Here is a 17530-nt window from a genome sequence, read left to right as displayed (position 1 = left end):
GTAAGTTCTTGTGTGATTTGTTAAAAAACAAAAAGTGTTATAGTGCGTTATACAAATACATAATAAACACTGTCGGAACGATCTAAATTAGGACAAAAGAAGGAAAAATACCTTGAATATTTGTGATAAAAAATAAGACTTGGCCTAAAGGTCTCGTAACCAGGCCATTAAATATTCAAAAAAAAATCAGTTTTGAAATGACGGGCTGACGGAGGGCTGACGGCAGCTGTCAGTTTATCATGGTAGACGACAGGAATTTGGAAGTTCTATATTTTTGTCAATAGTTACTTTCGGTGTCTGTTTTTTACTATATATTGTGAAAGAAATACGTTAATTGCCAAAACAATCAGTGATATACAAATTAGATTTCTTCAAACAGTTTTTGATAGGAATACTGCGTCACCATATCCGTTTAAAACATTAGTCAATTAAGATTTCCACATTTTTTTGTTTATATTTTGATTTGTATTTTTTACAAAATGAGTGAAAATAGTGGTTTGTATAAGACAATTGGTATTTGGATGTCAGAGAAAAAAAGTCACAAACTTAATTGGAAGGAATTATTAAACGCTTGCACAACCCATGGCTATAAAGTTGTAAAAGTAAGTTATCCTATTTTTGAATTCATCCTTTTTTCTATGAAATTTTTATTTTGATATTCGTTATATTTATTTTCAGTTAGATTTAGAAAAACCTCTGGAAGAACAAGGTAAATTGGATGTTTTTCTTCACAAGCTGACAGATATAATAGCAGCAGCTGATCAAGGTGATCCTAAAGTAAGTTACGACCTTCAAGTTCCATTTGAATGATTCTGTAAATTTTTCCTCATTTTTTATTTCATTGATGGTGTCATTTAAAACAAGTTTTTTTAATAAGACATCATCATATTAAAATATTCTAGTAAGAATTTTCAATATATTACACATATTTTTTTTAGGCTTCAAGTATTATTGGAAGGGTGGAGCAGTATTTATCAAATCATCCAAATGTTACAGTTATAGATCCATTGAATAATGTGAGAATACTCTTAAATAGGTAAGATCTTTATAATTTCAGTGCATTTAACAAAAATTTGCAGTAATAAAAACAGGAAAATGGGTATATTTAATAAGAAAAAGGGTAGTTTATGGCAATAATATTATGTAAAAATGAATTTATTATAATTTTAATATGTGATAATTACGATATTTGTTACATATCAACTAGTTTTTTTTTTTCAATTTAGTATAACATGGTACTTGTAACAATTTACAGATGTACTTTTAAATTTTATAGGTATGGTTACTATTCAATATTAGAAGAGGAGGTATCACTACAAAACATTGGTGTATTTACACCAACATTTGCTGAATTCACAACTGCAAATATTGAACAAAATATAGAAATTATGAGACAACGAGGCGTCACATTTCCTGTCATCTGTAAGCCAACTTTGGCTCATGGGTCTAAATCAGCTCATGAAATGGTTTTGATATTTAATGAGAGAGGATTGAATGTTTGTAGGCCACCCTGTGTCGTACAAAGTTTTGTGAATCATAATGCTGTTTTACATAAGGTGTTTCTTGTTGGTAATAGGTTAGTATTTTCGTTTTTATATTCTCATATTCAAAATATTGATGTTTAAGTTTTAAATTTCATTTTTAAACAAAAAGTAAAAAAAAACGTACATGACTCACAAATGATATCTTGAATTACAAATCATAAATGGATATGAATCATATCTTTAAAGACTTTACCCACAACACTTTCTTAGAACATGATGTTATTTTAAAGTATGAAGTATGATCATACCTTTATTAGTGTGCGTCCACACTGAATGCGCGGTGGCGGCGGCCTAAGGCGGGCGCGACGAGCGGGCGCTAGCGGTGGCCACACCGACGCGCGAGCTCAAGTAGCGGTTCGACGTTTTTCGGGTGTTGCAAACTTTGGACGAGTTGCTATTTTTACTGGACAGTCCGATTTTGAGATGAGATCATTATAGAAGTTGTACACGAAATAAATAAAACAGAGGAATAACGGGTGAATCTTATATGAAGAATTGAGATTATACCCTACAAAATTACTGTGGTGTATATAAGTGTTTTAGATTGAATCGCACTTATAAATAAAGAAGTTTCACTTCAACAATTAAGTATTTACCGCTATTTTACGAAAAACAATAAAGGATATAATATAAGAAGTCGAGCGACAAGACCGAACTGGTTTGATACCCCCGCCGTCCGCGCATTGGGTCGCTTGCTGACTAGGCCCGTAGTGTGGCCAGAACGCGCGGATAGGAGAGTTTGAAAACTACGCGCGCTGGCTCGCTCATTACCGTCGCACTAGGCTTCCGCCATAGTCATTTCAATGTGGACGCAAAGGCGCGTTTCATACGTTTGATATTTCGCGCCCGCCGTCGCAACCGCGCTAGGCTCGCAGTGTGGACCTGCACTAAAGTTCTGTGGCTTAATTGGTATTCTTAAGCATTCAAAATTAAACAACTAAATTATATGCATTCATAATTAGTTTTGATTTTTTTTTGTTAATTTAAAGTTATAATTTTCATGTTTCAGGTATCACATATGTCAACGTCCAAGCCTTAAAAACTTTTATGCGTCAGATGATTTAGACCCAATTTTCTACAGCACTGGAGAAGTTTGTAAAGCAGACAGTCAGTCAACTCTATCAATATTGGACCCACACGACAAACCAGAATTAAGAATGCACCCAAATGAGGATAAAATAAAATCCATCATAAAAGTGCTTAGGAAAAGAATTGGCCTGCTCTTAGCTGGCTTTGACGTTGTAATCGACAATGCGTCAGGTAATCACGCTGTTATAGATATTAACGTTTTCCCTAGTTACGATAATTTCCCCAATTTCTTTAACCATTTATTGGATTGTATACAAGATAATGTTAGGGTATGTAATGGTGACAGTAGTTTCGACGATTGTGTCAATAATCACAGGCCTAATGGCTTGATTAATATAGGCGTTAACTCCGTTCAGTATGGTGTAACTGGAATGAATATCAATTAGTGGCTAGTATGATAATCAACTTGAAAATTATACAAATTTATTCAGTACCAATTTAGTTATCAATGGACATGTGAATCTATTATAGTTTTAATTCCATAGAATTAGGTTAATAAGGTATTCCATGTATTCTGTAAACCTATGTTAATTATTTGACCTTATTAATCCTCATCAAAATAATCTCTCCAATGAATAATAAACTACACAATTGTTATTATGTTATTTAACATTTGTTTATGCATTTTTAATATTGTCTATTAATGCTAGTTTGTAAGAAAAACACTAAGTATCATAAATAAAGGTTGTCGGCACATTTTACATGCCATTGCTGAGTAGGTATTGTTTTTGTATGTTTTATGCTGCCAAAATGATATTATAGTACGAAGTACTTATGATATAATATATATTATATTTGGTTTGTAGTGAGTTTTTACTAATAGCATTTAATACAGCTATTATTGGTATTATGTGATTTGTGATATAGATCATCTGTCTTGAGTATAAATATATAATGTAATATTTGTGGGAAAATGGAATTACATATGGAAAGTATGTAATGATATAATTATGAGGAAGAGTGAATTGAAAACATTTTGTAAATTTTATCCAAGTTCAATCTGGAAGAAGGAATTGATATTAATTAACATTAGTTACAATATGGTTGAATGAAAAGTAGACACACCCATATTGTGAAAAAAGGGGATAAATATAATAGAAGACATTCAAGACAGACAAGACGAAGACATTCTAAATATTACATACCTTAAAATCGAGCATTTAAATCGAATTTTCTTAATTTTATGACCACTAAAACTGTGTTCGTTGAATTTTTTGTAAAATGTACATGTAGTAAATATTTAAAAATCTTATGTGATATTGTCTATTGATAGAATAAAAGAACTCAACTCTTTGTCAAGTATGTACCATAGAATTTTTGATTAAACATATTCAAATACTAAAGTAGAAAAAATAGCATATGCTGTACATAATAAAATGATAAAAAAATGTGATTTAATTTTAAAATTATTATCGATATAATAATATGTATGAATGATAAAATAATACTCTATAATGTGTAAGTACTTATGCTGTAATTTTAGTTGGCAAGTTGGCAAGGCAAGTTTATATAAGCTAAAAGCTTTTATTAGATATTGCAATGTATAGTGTAAAGATAATATTCTGTTAAATTAAAATGCACCAAATTGATTATGTTTGAAAATTGTATAAATTAATAATAAAAGTTAACTCATTGCAGCTAAAATAGCGAATAAGTAAAAACTTCTAAGTTTAAGTAGGTACTAAAGTTGTGATTTCAAAAAAGTTAAAAAACGACTAAGTATTCAAATATAATAAAAATAAATATGTATTCATTATTTATATAAAATAACCAACGATTTTTCTCTCGTTGGTATTCCAACCAAAAATAAACTTGGCAATTTGTTCAATATGGATCCGAGTGGTATTAAAAACATTTTAAAAATCATTGAGATAATATTACTACGTATGGAGGAGACACCACGAACAAAATCTGTGCGCCATTTTTTTGCTCTAACTAAGTTTTAAAAATTATTATTTAGTTAGGTACTTAACGATGAAAGTTATTCCTTTGCACTTTTCCGTATTATTTGTATTATTTGTGCAATATCGTAACACACACGAAGGCATGTTTGATGCGTTTCACTTTAAAAGCATCAAAAAATACCGCTCAACATACGTCACATGACGTATGTTGAGTGGAACATAAGTGATGTAGGCGGTGTCGTCTCCTATTAATATTATCTCAATGTTAAAAATAAACAGATTCAGTGACCATAAAGACTGCCTTCTTTAGAAAGAAGTTGTACCAAAAAGGAAGATTATGGCTACACCGTGTCGCGACCGGGCCGTGCACGGCCGGGGCACGTCGTAGAAATGTCGGTGGGTATTATTTCATTTGTTTCCCGGTCCCGGCATCCCGGTGCGGTGTAGCGTGAATTATTCTTAATAATCTACCTTTTCTCTTAGCTAGTTTTTTTAATGTCAATATACATCAACCTTGTTCACAGAGTGAATTAAAATTAAAATAATTTTAATTTTAATTAGAATTATTCTACAAATTATAGCCATTATTATTTAATTGTTATGGCTGAATAATATTTAATATGTATAATAATAATAAATACCAACCACTTATTTTTCAAGAATAAACCTCCAAATGTTAATAAAATAGGACAGCTCACTGCTCAAACAATTCCACTACAGTGCAGTGTTTACAAAAAAATGTAAAGAATTTGTATTCGAATGTCATTCCATATTTCATAGGTAATAAGAACCCCTTTTAAAACGGGCATCTATAAAGAACTTATTTTAAGCTTATAAAGTTAAACATACAAAAAGTCGGAAAATTGTATAATAATATGATTATCTAAGTTTTGTAAGCAAACAAAAAAATTTTGTCAGAGTCCGTTTTTTTGTTCTGGGGACAAATTTGTACAAAGGAGACTGACTTATATAAAGCATGTAGCATAGGTTAATGTTATATATGACAATGTATTTATACTATAGTATTATCCAAATATATTCGAATATTATTTATAATAAGGTGTTTTGTTCATATCCCCTACCCTTTTAAACTTAATAAAACAATTAGGTTCCATCGGAAAAGTTTTATATGTGGTTTGCTCTACAAAAAAAGAAAGAAAATTCTTATAAAACAAATATAAGGCCACAATTAGTAGGTATTACAGTGATTAGAGCATTAAAATCTATTGCTACATTTTGAAACAGTAATAATTCAATTTGACGCGTTAAATTACCCACCAGAAAGAGCAATAAATATGAAATGTTATATAAATAATTGTGCAGCTTAATTTACAATTATGTACAAGACCGAAATCGCCTGAGGCGTTGCACTAATCGTTGATTTTGTAGTTGCTACTTGTCAAATGCAACAGAATTAATGTGGTAGCACCATTAATATTATTTATAGAGTGGCATATTTTATCAAAGTTGTTTACATTATGAACGATATTTAAATCTTTTAGGGTAGAGCATTGGTCATTGGGCCTGGAAATGTTTCAGTACAACGGAATAAGTACCATATAATTATTAATTAAAGAAAACCACCACCAAAAGTCGTGTTTTGAGTTAGTTTAATTTTTATAATGTAGAGCAGTTAAAGAGAAGAATTTATTCAAATTTATTTTGCCAATTATCCGGTTGTCTCAAATTGTTATTAAATTTAATTAAGAGCTATTACGCACTGTCGACCAGTCGCTGGCGACTCAGTCGCCGGCGACTGTGACTTACTATAGTTTAAATAGGGGCTTGCGCACTTAGTCGTCAGTCGTCCCGGCAACTCGGCGACTCGCCGCGTTGTGGCGACGCACAGGCGACTGGCGGTCGCCGGCGACCAATAGAAGCACGGCTTCAAATGGGAGCGTTCGCACTGCAAGCAACTGTCGTAGCGACTCTTGTAGGGACCGGATTCAGCACGAATGTACTTAGAATACTGTCGCTCGGCTTGGTTTCCTGCCCCTAGTTTCTCTGTTTTGGTCGCCGAGAGACCGAGTCGCCAGCGACTGGTCGACAGTGCGTAATAGCTCTAAGGACCTCGACAAACAGTTTGTTGGAATAAATACCTATAAGAAAAGAAAGGAGTGGATAACTATTTAGGGTTTTAAATAATGTGCTCTATATTTACTGTTGCTTACCTGCTAATACCGAATAACAAGAAAAACAATGGTAGATATTAATATTAAAGCTCTACATGGTTTGGCGAGGAATTATATTTCTTATTAGCTTATAATGAAGGAGTATATCAGAGCGACTCGTTGAATTAGGCACAATAATTTAAGTGTTAATGTAATAAATTGCTCAAAACAGGCGCGGTCCCAGGGGGGTGGTCACGGGGGACATGACCCCCCCCAAAATCGTACTCGATAAAATAGAAAAAAATTTTTATACTGTACAAAATATAAAAAAAACTGGCCAAGTGAAAATCGGAGTCACTCGCACAACTAAAGTTCTGTTTAAACCTGTTTGTTCGGCTGTTATTTTTATTGTTACTTAAATCTACCCTTGAAGCTGTGAAAAAATCAAACTTATAAGCCAACGCAATCTAAAGTTTAACAACCGTTTATGCTGAAAATTTTCGCAAATTTCGATATTCGCAAGGGAAAACTACTTCCCGTTGATACAGACTCTTGAAATTTGGTAAAAAGCAATGTCTTATAGCACAGATGAAGAGAAAATTGCTAAAACATACATTTTAGAGTTACAATATAATAAAAAGTAGGTTTTTTCGGAGCCCTCGGTGCGCGATACTGACTCGCACTTGGCCGGTTTTTTTTTTGTAAAGTATAAAAAAGTAAAGAAATATAGACATTTTCTTATTATATTAGTTTTGGCTTATAACTTCTATTGAATACGATTTATGATGAGAACGATTTGAGGGGGGGGTGGTGTTGCATACCGTTCCAGTCGCGTGACCCCCCCTAAAATGTCAGGCTAGGACCGCGCCTGGCTCAAAAGTAAATCTTCAAAGCAAAATATTGAAATATTTAGTTTTTATTGTGCCATTGCATACCCATCAAAATATCGGTGATCATAACGGTCATGTCCACCCGTAAACTCTACGTAGAGTAATTGTTAATTCGACACAGTTCCGTGCATAAATCACACCTAGTTGTAGCATGAGGTAAATCTGAACAATTTATAACACATTACTTGATATAGCATCCGTGCGGCGACTTTCGTGATGTATTGTACCTACATGCAGGAAGTAAGCTCTACATAATGTAGATAGGATTACCGAGTTGAATGTATCGCCTAACGGTGGTCAGACTGTTTGTTAGAAAAATTGGAAGCCTGTAATTATTGTTGTAGTTGTGTTGTTCCGAATTGCGATTCAGTCAGCTGTAGGCATATGCGGCTGTTGCACGTACGTCGCGCGCGCACGCCCGCTCGATTTCGTATACATATTCGCGATCGCGCACATTTTAAACGTACTGGCCACGGAAGTAAAACAATACGAGTGCGTTTATTTTTTTTCAATAAATAAGCCTTAGTCGTTTCGATTGTTTACGATCGAGAAATGAAATCCAATTAATCGATAGTGTTGAACGTATTTTTGTTCGAGCAAAAATACGAAGTTAATTCAGCGATAGTGATGTGAATTGATAAATATTTTTTGTGCCCATAAGTGAAGTGATTTGTGACTTAAATGGAGTTTTAAAGGTCCACCGACACAGGTAATGTTTCTTTTTATTAAGAAATAAATTATTAGCAATGATTATCGTCATTATCTTTGGTATGGTATTTCATGCCAAAGTGCTTTTATGAATGCTTTATTTAGCGATATTTATAAGTATTATTATGCCAATGGATACATAATGCGCATAAATTTCTCCCATATTTTTTAATTATAGCTATAGCATTTCCTCACGTGGTCACTATTTTTTTTTCTTTTTTAAAACAACTAAGTAGTTACTTACTACTAATTATTTTTATGTTAATTGGATAACAAATTTCAAAAAAACATTATCACAGCTATATTATTAATGTTATTAAGTTCTATTATAAATTATTAAAAAAAATGGACCACATTTAAATACGTGAGAAAAAAATTGAGTTGCAAATGCAGTTAAGAATATACTTATTTCACTTTATGGTACGCTCTTATAAAATTTATAGTTTTTATTGTTTACCTGATGATCATTGAAAACAACTTCCATTTTGGGTCAAATATTTTATTCATAACGATCTCTCGTATCGTGTTTTTACGAGGTTTTACTATAAAATTTTACTACATTTACAATTTATTGGTGTTTGATATAGAGACATTTAAAATAATTCATATGTGTGCCTGCTTATTATTCATCTACCTACCTTGTATATCTATTAATATAGTATTAAGTGAAAATTGCATTACTTACCTTCAGTATATTATGTACATAAAGGTATTAAGTAAATAATATAACGTAAACCTACTTCACAATAATAATTTATTTCTTATTTAACACTAGTTTAATCATCAAAATACTCTATCAGTTATTAAGTTAAGATGATAACTTTTTCATAGAGACAGTTCATAGACCGTTAGTTACTCTAATTTATAACACAGAAAATAATTCCCCGGAATTGCGTTCTCCGATTCTGTATTGATAGAAATCGATTTTTTCAAAGTACAATCGATGCCATTTGGTCGAAGTCGTCAACTTATAGAACGAATTAGAATTAGAATCGCTTGAGCTACCACGACCTTCGACTATCGTCGCAGAATCGAATCATCTCATGTAACTGGAGGTAACTGTATAGTGAAACTAGTTTGACTGTCGGCTGTTTCTAATAGGATCGGATGCGTTCCGCACGGTAGGTGTTCTTTCTATGTTTTTTCTTTGCTTTGCCAAGTGCGTGGAGGCCTCGTGGAAGCTCTGACTGGCCCCACATCCGCCCTCCATAATGTTATTTGTTTTAATTGCAAGACGAACATCATACTCAAAGGTTATGGATGGACATTACAACATTGTTCTAAAATTAGAACAGCCGTTGATGTGCTAATTATAGCTCTCAAAAGTTAAAACGCAATAATACTTACACGCATTCATAAAACATACATGTTACATATTGTTCAAGTCGAACGTATACTTGATTTTAAAGTTGGAAGCAATTATGGTTTTGTAAAGGCCTTTAGAGGCGCCTTCCAGGTGGTCAAGTGAACAAACATTGACACTGCTGACGGTAGCATGTGAGAATTGACGTACATTGTGTTTGCAAAGAGAAAAAAGCCAAGCGCAATTATGTTCTGCGCGAATTTTTTGTTGTAAACTCGTGGAAAAAATGAATTTTTGTATTCATTAAACGAAAGAAAATTAACACACAAACATACACAATATGTACGTGCTTTAAGCACGTTAAAATTATCTCATCGAAGATATAATTAATTACATTTATTTGAATTTTAAAATAAACGTCCGAATAATTGAATGAAACTTTAAGGAAAAATCTCAAATTAAACTATGATCGTAAACTCACCATTATGCTACATCTGCACCGCAATTCGATAGAGCGGATATTAAAACGGAAAATCAATATCTAAATTATAGAATTGATCTAGAACTTTATAGGAAGATGTTCATAATTATTTGTAAAGTTAACTTCATTATTTACGACGTTATATACCTACGTTTATTATAACAATCTTCGTGTTGTAGTTTTATCAACAAAGCGCCGCGGCCGTAGCCTCGATACTATACTAGCTTAACAAAAGCAATCTAATCAACTATACTAATCTAATTTGAGCCACCTAGGTAATCCAACAAGAAAAGTATTTGTAGGAAACTTACCTATAAAGAGGTATACCGTATACCTAATATAAACATTCACGTAACTTATCTGGAGCGACAAGTTCGGATGTGAGGTATTTAATACGCATTTCAACTCATCTTCCCAAGTCTTTTGTTATGTCGGACAGGTCAAGGCTGGTGTCGACAATTTGTTCATCTCAGAGGCTGACAGGCTGACGGACGGACGTGATCCCCTATAACAATGTAAACGACTGCGTACTTAGTTTGTGTTATATGACTCAGCTCAAGCGAATATATTGTTCAATTAGCATCTACACGATCTAAATAATTTTTAAATTTTAGTTTTGTATCTGATTTATTTTAATATTGTCGCATTGCAAAGACTATAGAGTAAAGCTAAGCTGTAATTATTCGGATCATTGGTTACATTGTTAGAAGAAAAGACATTTGCTCTATGACGAATAAAATTACGACAAGAACGAATCCATTACGGTCGATGTCTAGTAAATACTATTATAGATACGATATCTAAGAGAGTTACAGTTAAAATAAGTACTCATTCCAAATGTCTGCGAACTATTGGCATTTAATAGGATATATCTCTTAATCTGACTACACTTGGAATACTTTGTCAAAGCTTTCAAGATAACAATGAAACCGATTAAACTCCGATTCTGTTTGAAACTTTTGAATTGCTTTAAATAAAACGATTGCCTTCTTTTACCGTGATTATGTAAGTATGTGGTCTAGTCCGTGAAAAGGATTGCAATTTTGACAGATGGCGTAATGAGACGCTTTACAGAACGTATATCAAAATAATGAATCCTTGATGTTGTACATGATTTCCTTTAATGTTGGCAATTTACTTGAATCTGACGCAGGCATGAAAACATCACGTTCCTCCCCCTGATTATAGTGCGGAGTAAAGCAAAGAATAATTGGCCTCGTTAAATTATTATAGGTTTAATCTTAGGATGAAATACAAACCTGTTGCGGTGATCTTTAAATATTCAGTACAACTATATGATAATGTGATATTTACTTTATTTAACTATGCGAGTAATACTTGCGTCTCGAAGAATCTTAAACATTTTACTCTGAGAACAAATTATTGTTTCCACTGGTCGAAATTAAGCTTTTTTCGATTGTCTTATATAGGTAGGTAATTGGAAAATGCGCTGTTAAGGCACTGAATTTCGTGCTTATTAACTTTTTAAATTGTACCTTTACCTTTACCTTACATTGTAAAGAAGAATCTCGCATCGTTACATAAATGAGGAAGTATGCCGTTGTTCTTAAAATCGTTTATCAGTTTTTTCAGTTTACATAATACAAGAGTCAAAAGGTTTGCTGTATCGTTTCGTCGGTTCCATTTTAAATTATTTTACTGTAATTATGATTGAGAGTTTAACACTAAACAATCATTAATTATGTAAGCATTATCAGCATGTGTAAATAACGAACCGCTTCTAATAAACTCGTCTCTCTTGGCACGCATCCGCGCCAGGCAGTATTTTTCTTTTTAATTCGAAGCTGTTTACAGGACTATGGTCTATGCACCTGCCTGTCTACAAGAATAATTTTACGCCCAGTGAGTATAACCTACACGATGCCAATTATGAGCCATTGCTACTGTGATGTAATTGTTCGGCTTTAAGATAAGAAACTGGTCAAACTGGATACCTAAATAGGATTGATTCATCGTGTTCAACGCTGAAGTTCAGAAGCTGTTATATTGTGCTGTCTTCGCGGCTGATATAAAACCGAGACGTCGTTTTTATAGGTTTTGTTATACATAATACGTTTAATCGATTAAAAAGATTTAAATAGTGTGAAATAATGACAATAATTACTGCAAGTTAAAAATAAAATGTTAGTGAAAACACATGCATGTAAGCTAATATGAAAATGAGGTATGAACTGTTATTATGCAGCCGGGGTTTGCGTGTATCGTCAATACCAATAATATAACATTGTATGGGTAATCGTCTCAGTAATTGCCCGTACTTTTATTATTTTGCATATTACTTTAATAATATAGATTCTGAAGCTGTGTGTGCTTTTGAAATGTCTCTGTGACTGTTTACGTTTTTAATTAATGTATGAGCGGGTCCATGTAATTTAGTCAAAGGTTATTGGGTAAAAGGTGACTGTTCAGTGTAATATTTCGATGGAAAATGACTCTTATAGTCAGTGAGTGGGATTAAACTTTCTATAGTGTCTGAAATGATAAACAAGTATAAGTATCCAATCGTGCTTTACCTTAAATGAAATATAATTTTGAATAATAAATTATTAAGATTATATAGTTTTGTATTGAAACATGGAATGACTGACTTTTAGAATTTGGAGTACATACAGGCTTAGTCACACTGCTGGGCTTAGATATTTATTATGAAACCACGGCTATAATCAGCAATCGTTATCAAGTAATACACACTAAGACCACGTAGAACATCCATTTATGGCAAAGAACCGTATTTCTTAAGCGCTGAAATATGCACAGCATTGTATTAGATTTGGATTTACATTCAAAGATGAAGAAATAAACAGTGTTGAACCGTTTGCGTTATAATAACATTCATACAAAAAAAATTGCTGTTCACGTTTATAAATTCTAAATTGTTGAAACTAGATATGTACGTGATATAACATAAAGGTTTCTTTTAAATATGAAAAGAAATTTACTTTACCTGGGATAGTTTTTAAAGTGAAACTTTTATTACATCGTCTCAAACTTTTTGGTCTGTGTAGCGCATGTCGCGTGTATCGCGGCTGCCGAGTAGGTATAGGTACCTACTCGGCAGCCGACCGTCACGCGACATGCGCTACACAAAGCAGTGTTCGGAACCGTTCGAACAGTTTCACTTTTACCGTGGTTTCATAAAACCACACAACATTTTTTTAATCTAAAAAACCTTTAAAAAAATCAGACATGCCTATTTCGTAACATAGAACACAAAAAGGCTATAAAATAGATTCAGCATAAAACGCGTAGGTATCATCTTCTCCGCATTTATAATTCAATTACTTTGGGCTTTAACCTTCAAGTGAAAGCAAAGTACGCACATATATTATGCGTCTATTTAGCACTTCTTTCTCTACAAACAAAGATGAATGGAATACGAACTTTCATCCAGTGAATTCGTTTCAAAGCCCCATTGTGTTTCATTTTCTTGCATATGTAGCAAGATAACATTAGTTTGATAAATGCGAATCTGTCTCGTACCAAAACACTTAAAGTAATAAGAGACTGTAGGTAAAAATTTAAATAATAATAGTGTAATATTTAAATGTACATCTCTACAAAGTGTTGCTTATAAATTAATTCTATAAAATGTCCTATATTTAGTTCAAGTGCCTTTGCTGTTTAAAACGTGAATCTAGTTTATAAACCGTTGATCTCTCTAGCCTCAAGCTAGCTAAAGCTCAGTGGATGCTAAGCCAAACGTCACGTCTGATCCATATTCTTTGATTGCCCTTTCAAGTGAAAGTGCGGCAGGGCTGCCGTGGCCCGTGATACGATCGAGCCTCATTAACTCCCTCACGCTCGATGTAATGAGCGCGACACCATTGTTGCTCTTTGACTCGTCATATTTAATCGATTTTGACAGATCTACTCCATAACTCTTTGGCGCTATTGCAATGTCATTTTGACATTTGGCGCCAAATATTACGACATTCGATTTTTTTGTGATTTTCGATTTAAGGATCAATTTACACAAAAATATTGATGTGAGGTTCGTAACAGAGGAGATATATCTCCAAAGAGAATATTAATGCAATATTTTAATGCAAAATTATAATCGAAACACTTGAAACTATATAATTGAAAACGCATAATCTAAAAAATGCTATAACTAATTTTCTGATCCAAACAGGCGTTCCTGCATATGATCAATAGATAGATGAACCATCTGACGCGCGAATTTCCAATATGATTGAGATACAAACAGTGATGCCAATATAAATCATACGGGACAATAAATCGAAGTCTGACTCCTTGCATATCCGTTTATATGCATAATATTTGATATAACAGTAAGATTTGCTTGGTACGTAAAGTAAAAGACTAGTAAAAATATTTACTAATTTGTCATGGACGTATAAAAAAAGACGGACGGTATATCGCCTAAACATTGAGTGAAGCCTAGTAATGGCGGCGAAACATCCGTGTGTGTGTGCCATGTTGCCATGGCAACAGCTGTCCTGATGACAATGGCGGCTGTATTTTTTTCTATAAATTTTGTCGTAATAATTTTGTACTTAAAACATAAAAAAAATAACTTGCTTCCCTGTGGAATGTAATCCCTTGTGTTTTGTTATTTAAAATTGCACTGTTGCGACACCATTTAACCACGCAAGACGGCATTTTAAATATTTTTTGTGAAACAGTGACGCAGTTAATCAGTCGGTAGTTCACGACGTAATGGCGGCCGACTAGCTTACTATGGTGAGAGTGTGTGCGTGTTTATTGTCTTTACACGATCGCTAGCTTACTATGGTGGCTTCACGTTGTTTGTTCGTAATACGGCGTCCGTCTTTTTTTATACGTCCATGTAATTTGTAAATAAATCTGCCATCGCGTATACATTTCAATAAAACCCATGTGTATGATTGTTGGAGTTAATCAGTAAATCGGTGCAAATTTAAATTTGTTGAATGTCCCAAAATATACGTAGACAACTCAATAATCATCATCAAAGCTCCCATTTAGCGTTATCGTCAAATCGATGAAAGAGATAAACCGAATTTCGAACCAATAAAATAACGTTGCAATGCTTTTGTGCGATGAATACTGACGCCACTTAACCGATCTATTCATATGCCGCACAAATAAGCTTTGACGGATTTTGAGCCGTGTAACTGCACGCGATAAATTGAGTTCTAAGTGCCATCTTTATTCATCGGAGGAGAGATCGTGATGACGCATTCAAATTGTAAAAAAAATGTTTAGCGAGCGCAGTTCAAAGATCTTTGCAATGAGCGTTCAATGCTCATGACTTTATATTTTTGGTTTGGTACCGTTTGTTTAAATTGTGAATTGTGTGAATTGTTAACAATTATATTTTTATTCTGTAGGTCTTAGTTATTTTTGGAATATCTTTGAGCTGAGCTTTTTGGATTGTGGGCGAGAAATATTTTGAGCTCTGGTATTTTAAGATTTGTTTTAGTTGAGTATTCTGTTCTTATGTAGGTAATTATTTAATAAATACCTAATGTTTTATCGCGAGCTGTGTTACAATTAAATAACCTATTTCTGACAAAATCCATACTATCCATACTAATATTATAAATGCGAAAGTAACTCTGTCTGTCTGTCTGTTAGTCAATCACGCCTAAACTACTGAACCAATTTGCATGAAATTTGGTATGAAGATATTTTGATACCCGAGAAAGGAGTAAGGACATAGGCTACCTTTTATTGCGAAATATGTACCACGGGCGAAGCCGGGGCGGACCTCTAGTAATTTATATAATTGCTTGCTGATTAACTTGTAAATGACTGCTAACTCTAGCTAGCTTTTCTTACAGAATTAACATCTAAATTTGGATTCTATTTTCTAGCAAATTGTACAATTTATGTTTTCATTACGCAAGAGGAGGGTACAGGAATTTGAGAAATATTCGCTCAGTTTGAAAGTAAACTTTATAACATAAAGTAGGGAATACTTGTCACATACTGGAAGCTTGGAGTTATTTATCGTACCGTTAATTGCTACTGAGTAAAAGTTGACTGATGCTATAAAATGATAACTGTACCAACTAGAAAGCTTAGTACCTTGTTCTTCATCCGCCGTCATACAGTTTTTCTTTTCAATATTTCCACGTGAATACGGCGCAAATAAAAAGCAGTTTTATGAAACGCTAACAAGATAAAAAAAATACCTTTGGACGCTATTAATTTTATATCTGTGTCTCCAATGCAGAAGACATTATTTAAATCGCCAAATGAAGGGCGGGCGGCTAGTAGGCATATAAATCTAATACACAAATCCACATCCTAAATCTTCGGGCTTAAATATTAACTAGATATGTAAATGCGATAACAATAAGTCGCATAAGTCCTGAAAATCACCATATGGGATCAGTAACTGAATGATAATAGGATTACACTCCAATCCGTTAGTATAGTTTCTTTGGAATTCTCGTAATGGCTTTCACTGGCTTTGAATATGGTTGCATTCTGTTATTATTATACTTGAAATATTATGTAAGATAGAAGAGTATTTCATTGCTTTTAGTTTGGTAATCACATTTACATAAATTTACCCGAGTCCCAAACTTACCAACTTCACTACTTAACATTACTTCAATTTCTTACTTGATCCTTTATTTTCTAAGTCTCTCTATGTTTTTTTCAATTACATATATCTTAGCTACTAATTGTTATCATAATTTCTTAAACAATTTGACTTCTTTAATATTAATAGCAAGCATGCACTAACAATTTTTAATATTTTCTCCATACAGCTATTGATCTACAAATACCGTTGTTTTAATTGTTAACTGTAGCTCGAGTAGTTAGAGGCATTTTGGAGGTCACTGACTGACAGTTACTGTATGTTTTATTGATTACTAACAGTTCATAACACCATTCAATCACTTAACAGATATTAACACGTGCATATTAGTGAATACGTTGTAATTAAGCGTTCGATACAGACATCAGATCTTTGTTTTATGGCAATTTATATTGGTAAAAGATTGTGAACAGCGTTTTACCACTGATAACTAAATAGTTACTACGGTTTTACGACTTGTTGTCTGTATCTTATATTTTTTTTATTAGAGTTATGTAAAATAGAATTATAATATTACGGTTTATTGAATAATAAACCATCAGATTTGTAACATAAAAAGTTTTTTTGTGTTTATTTAACAGTAAAAATCCCCAAACATACACAGGATGTACTCATCCATTTAACGTGAAAGTTTGAGAACCGTAAATATGAATTCATTTTCTTCGCGAAAGTGTTTATCAAATATGTATCTATTTTCGTACGAAGGGCTGGCTTACATTTGTAAAAGAGAAAGTCGAGTAAAAATGAATGTAGATTTACTGTTGTGCAACAAGTTGTACAATTTAGACAGGTGCCACCTAAAACTGGTGGAAATTTTCAATATTACTGTTTAGCGATTTTGTAAGTTTTGAATATATTAAGGTATTGGATTACTTAATCTTTTTGTGTTTATTGGTATATTGATCAATTACGAAATATGTATA

General features: G+C 33.0%; 2 protein-coding genes across 2 annotated transcripts in view; both read left to right on the top strand.

Annotated features, from left to right (window-relative positions):
• Positions 1-240: 240 nt before the first annotated feature.
• On the top strand, positions 241-4805 carry LOC149487130 (inositol-tetrakisphosphate 1-kinase-like). The gene is made up of 5 exons (XM_089697373.1): positions 241-602; positions 679-777; positions 939-1036; positions 1277-1576; positions 2554-4805. The coding sequence occupies exons 1-5, from the start codon at positions 480-482 to the stop codon at positions 3017-3019; spliced, it is 1086 nt and encodes a 361-aa protein (XP_089553499.1). The 5' UTR covers positions 241-479; the 3' UTR covers positions 3020-4805.
• Positions 4806-7901: 3096 nt separating this feature from the next.
• Positions 7902-17530, top strand: part of ASPP (Ankyrin-repeat, SH3-domain, and Proline-rich-region containing Protein) — a 215893-nt gene continuing 206264 nt past the window's right edge. Inside the window, exon 1 of the mRNA XM_089697393.1 lies at positions 7902-8247. The gene's annotated coding sequence lies outside the window, so the exon portion shown is untranslated. The remainder of the gene's footprint in view (positions 8248-17530) is intronic.

This window comes from Colias philodice, chromosome 7 (genome assembly GCF_061535455.1).
Source record: "Colias philodice isolate Cphi_HAF_F1 chromosome 7, ilColPhil1 Martin Lab GWU primary, whole genome shotgun sequence".
Taxonomy (NCBI): domain Eukaryota; kingdom Metazoa; phylum Arthropoda; class Insecta; order Lepidoptera; family Pieridae; genus Colias; species Colias philodice.
This window is presented reverse-complemented; position numbering and strand designations above follow the sequence as displayed.

Coding starts and splice junctions, on each gene's coding strand:
- LOC149487130 (XM_089697373.1), top strand. CDS start 480: ATGAGTGAAAATAGTGGTTTGTATAAGACAATTGGTATTTGGATGTCA. Junction 778..938: donor CTGATCAAGGTGATCCTAAA/GTAAGTTACGAC, acceptor TATTTTTTTTAG/GCTTCAAGTATTATTGGAAG. Junction 1,037..1,276: donor GTGAGAATACTCTTAAATAG/GTAAGATCTTTA, acceptor TAAATTTTATAG/GTATGGTTACTATTCAATAT.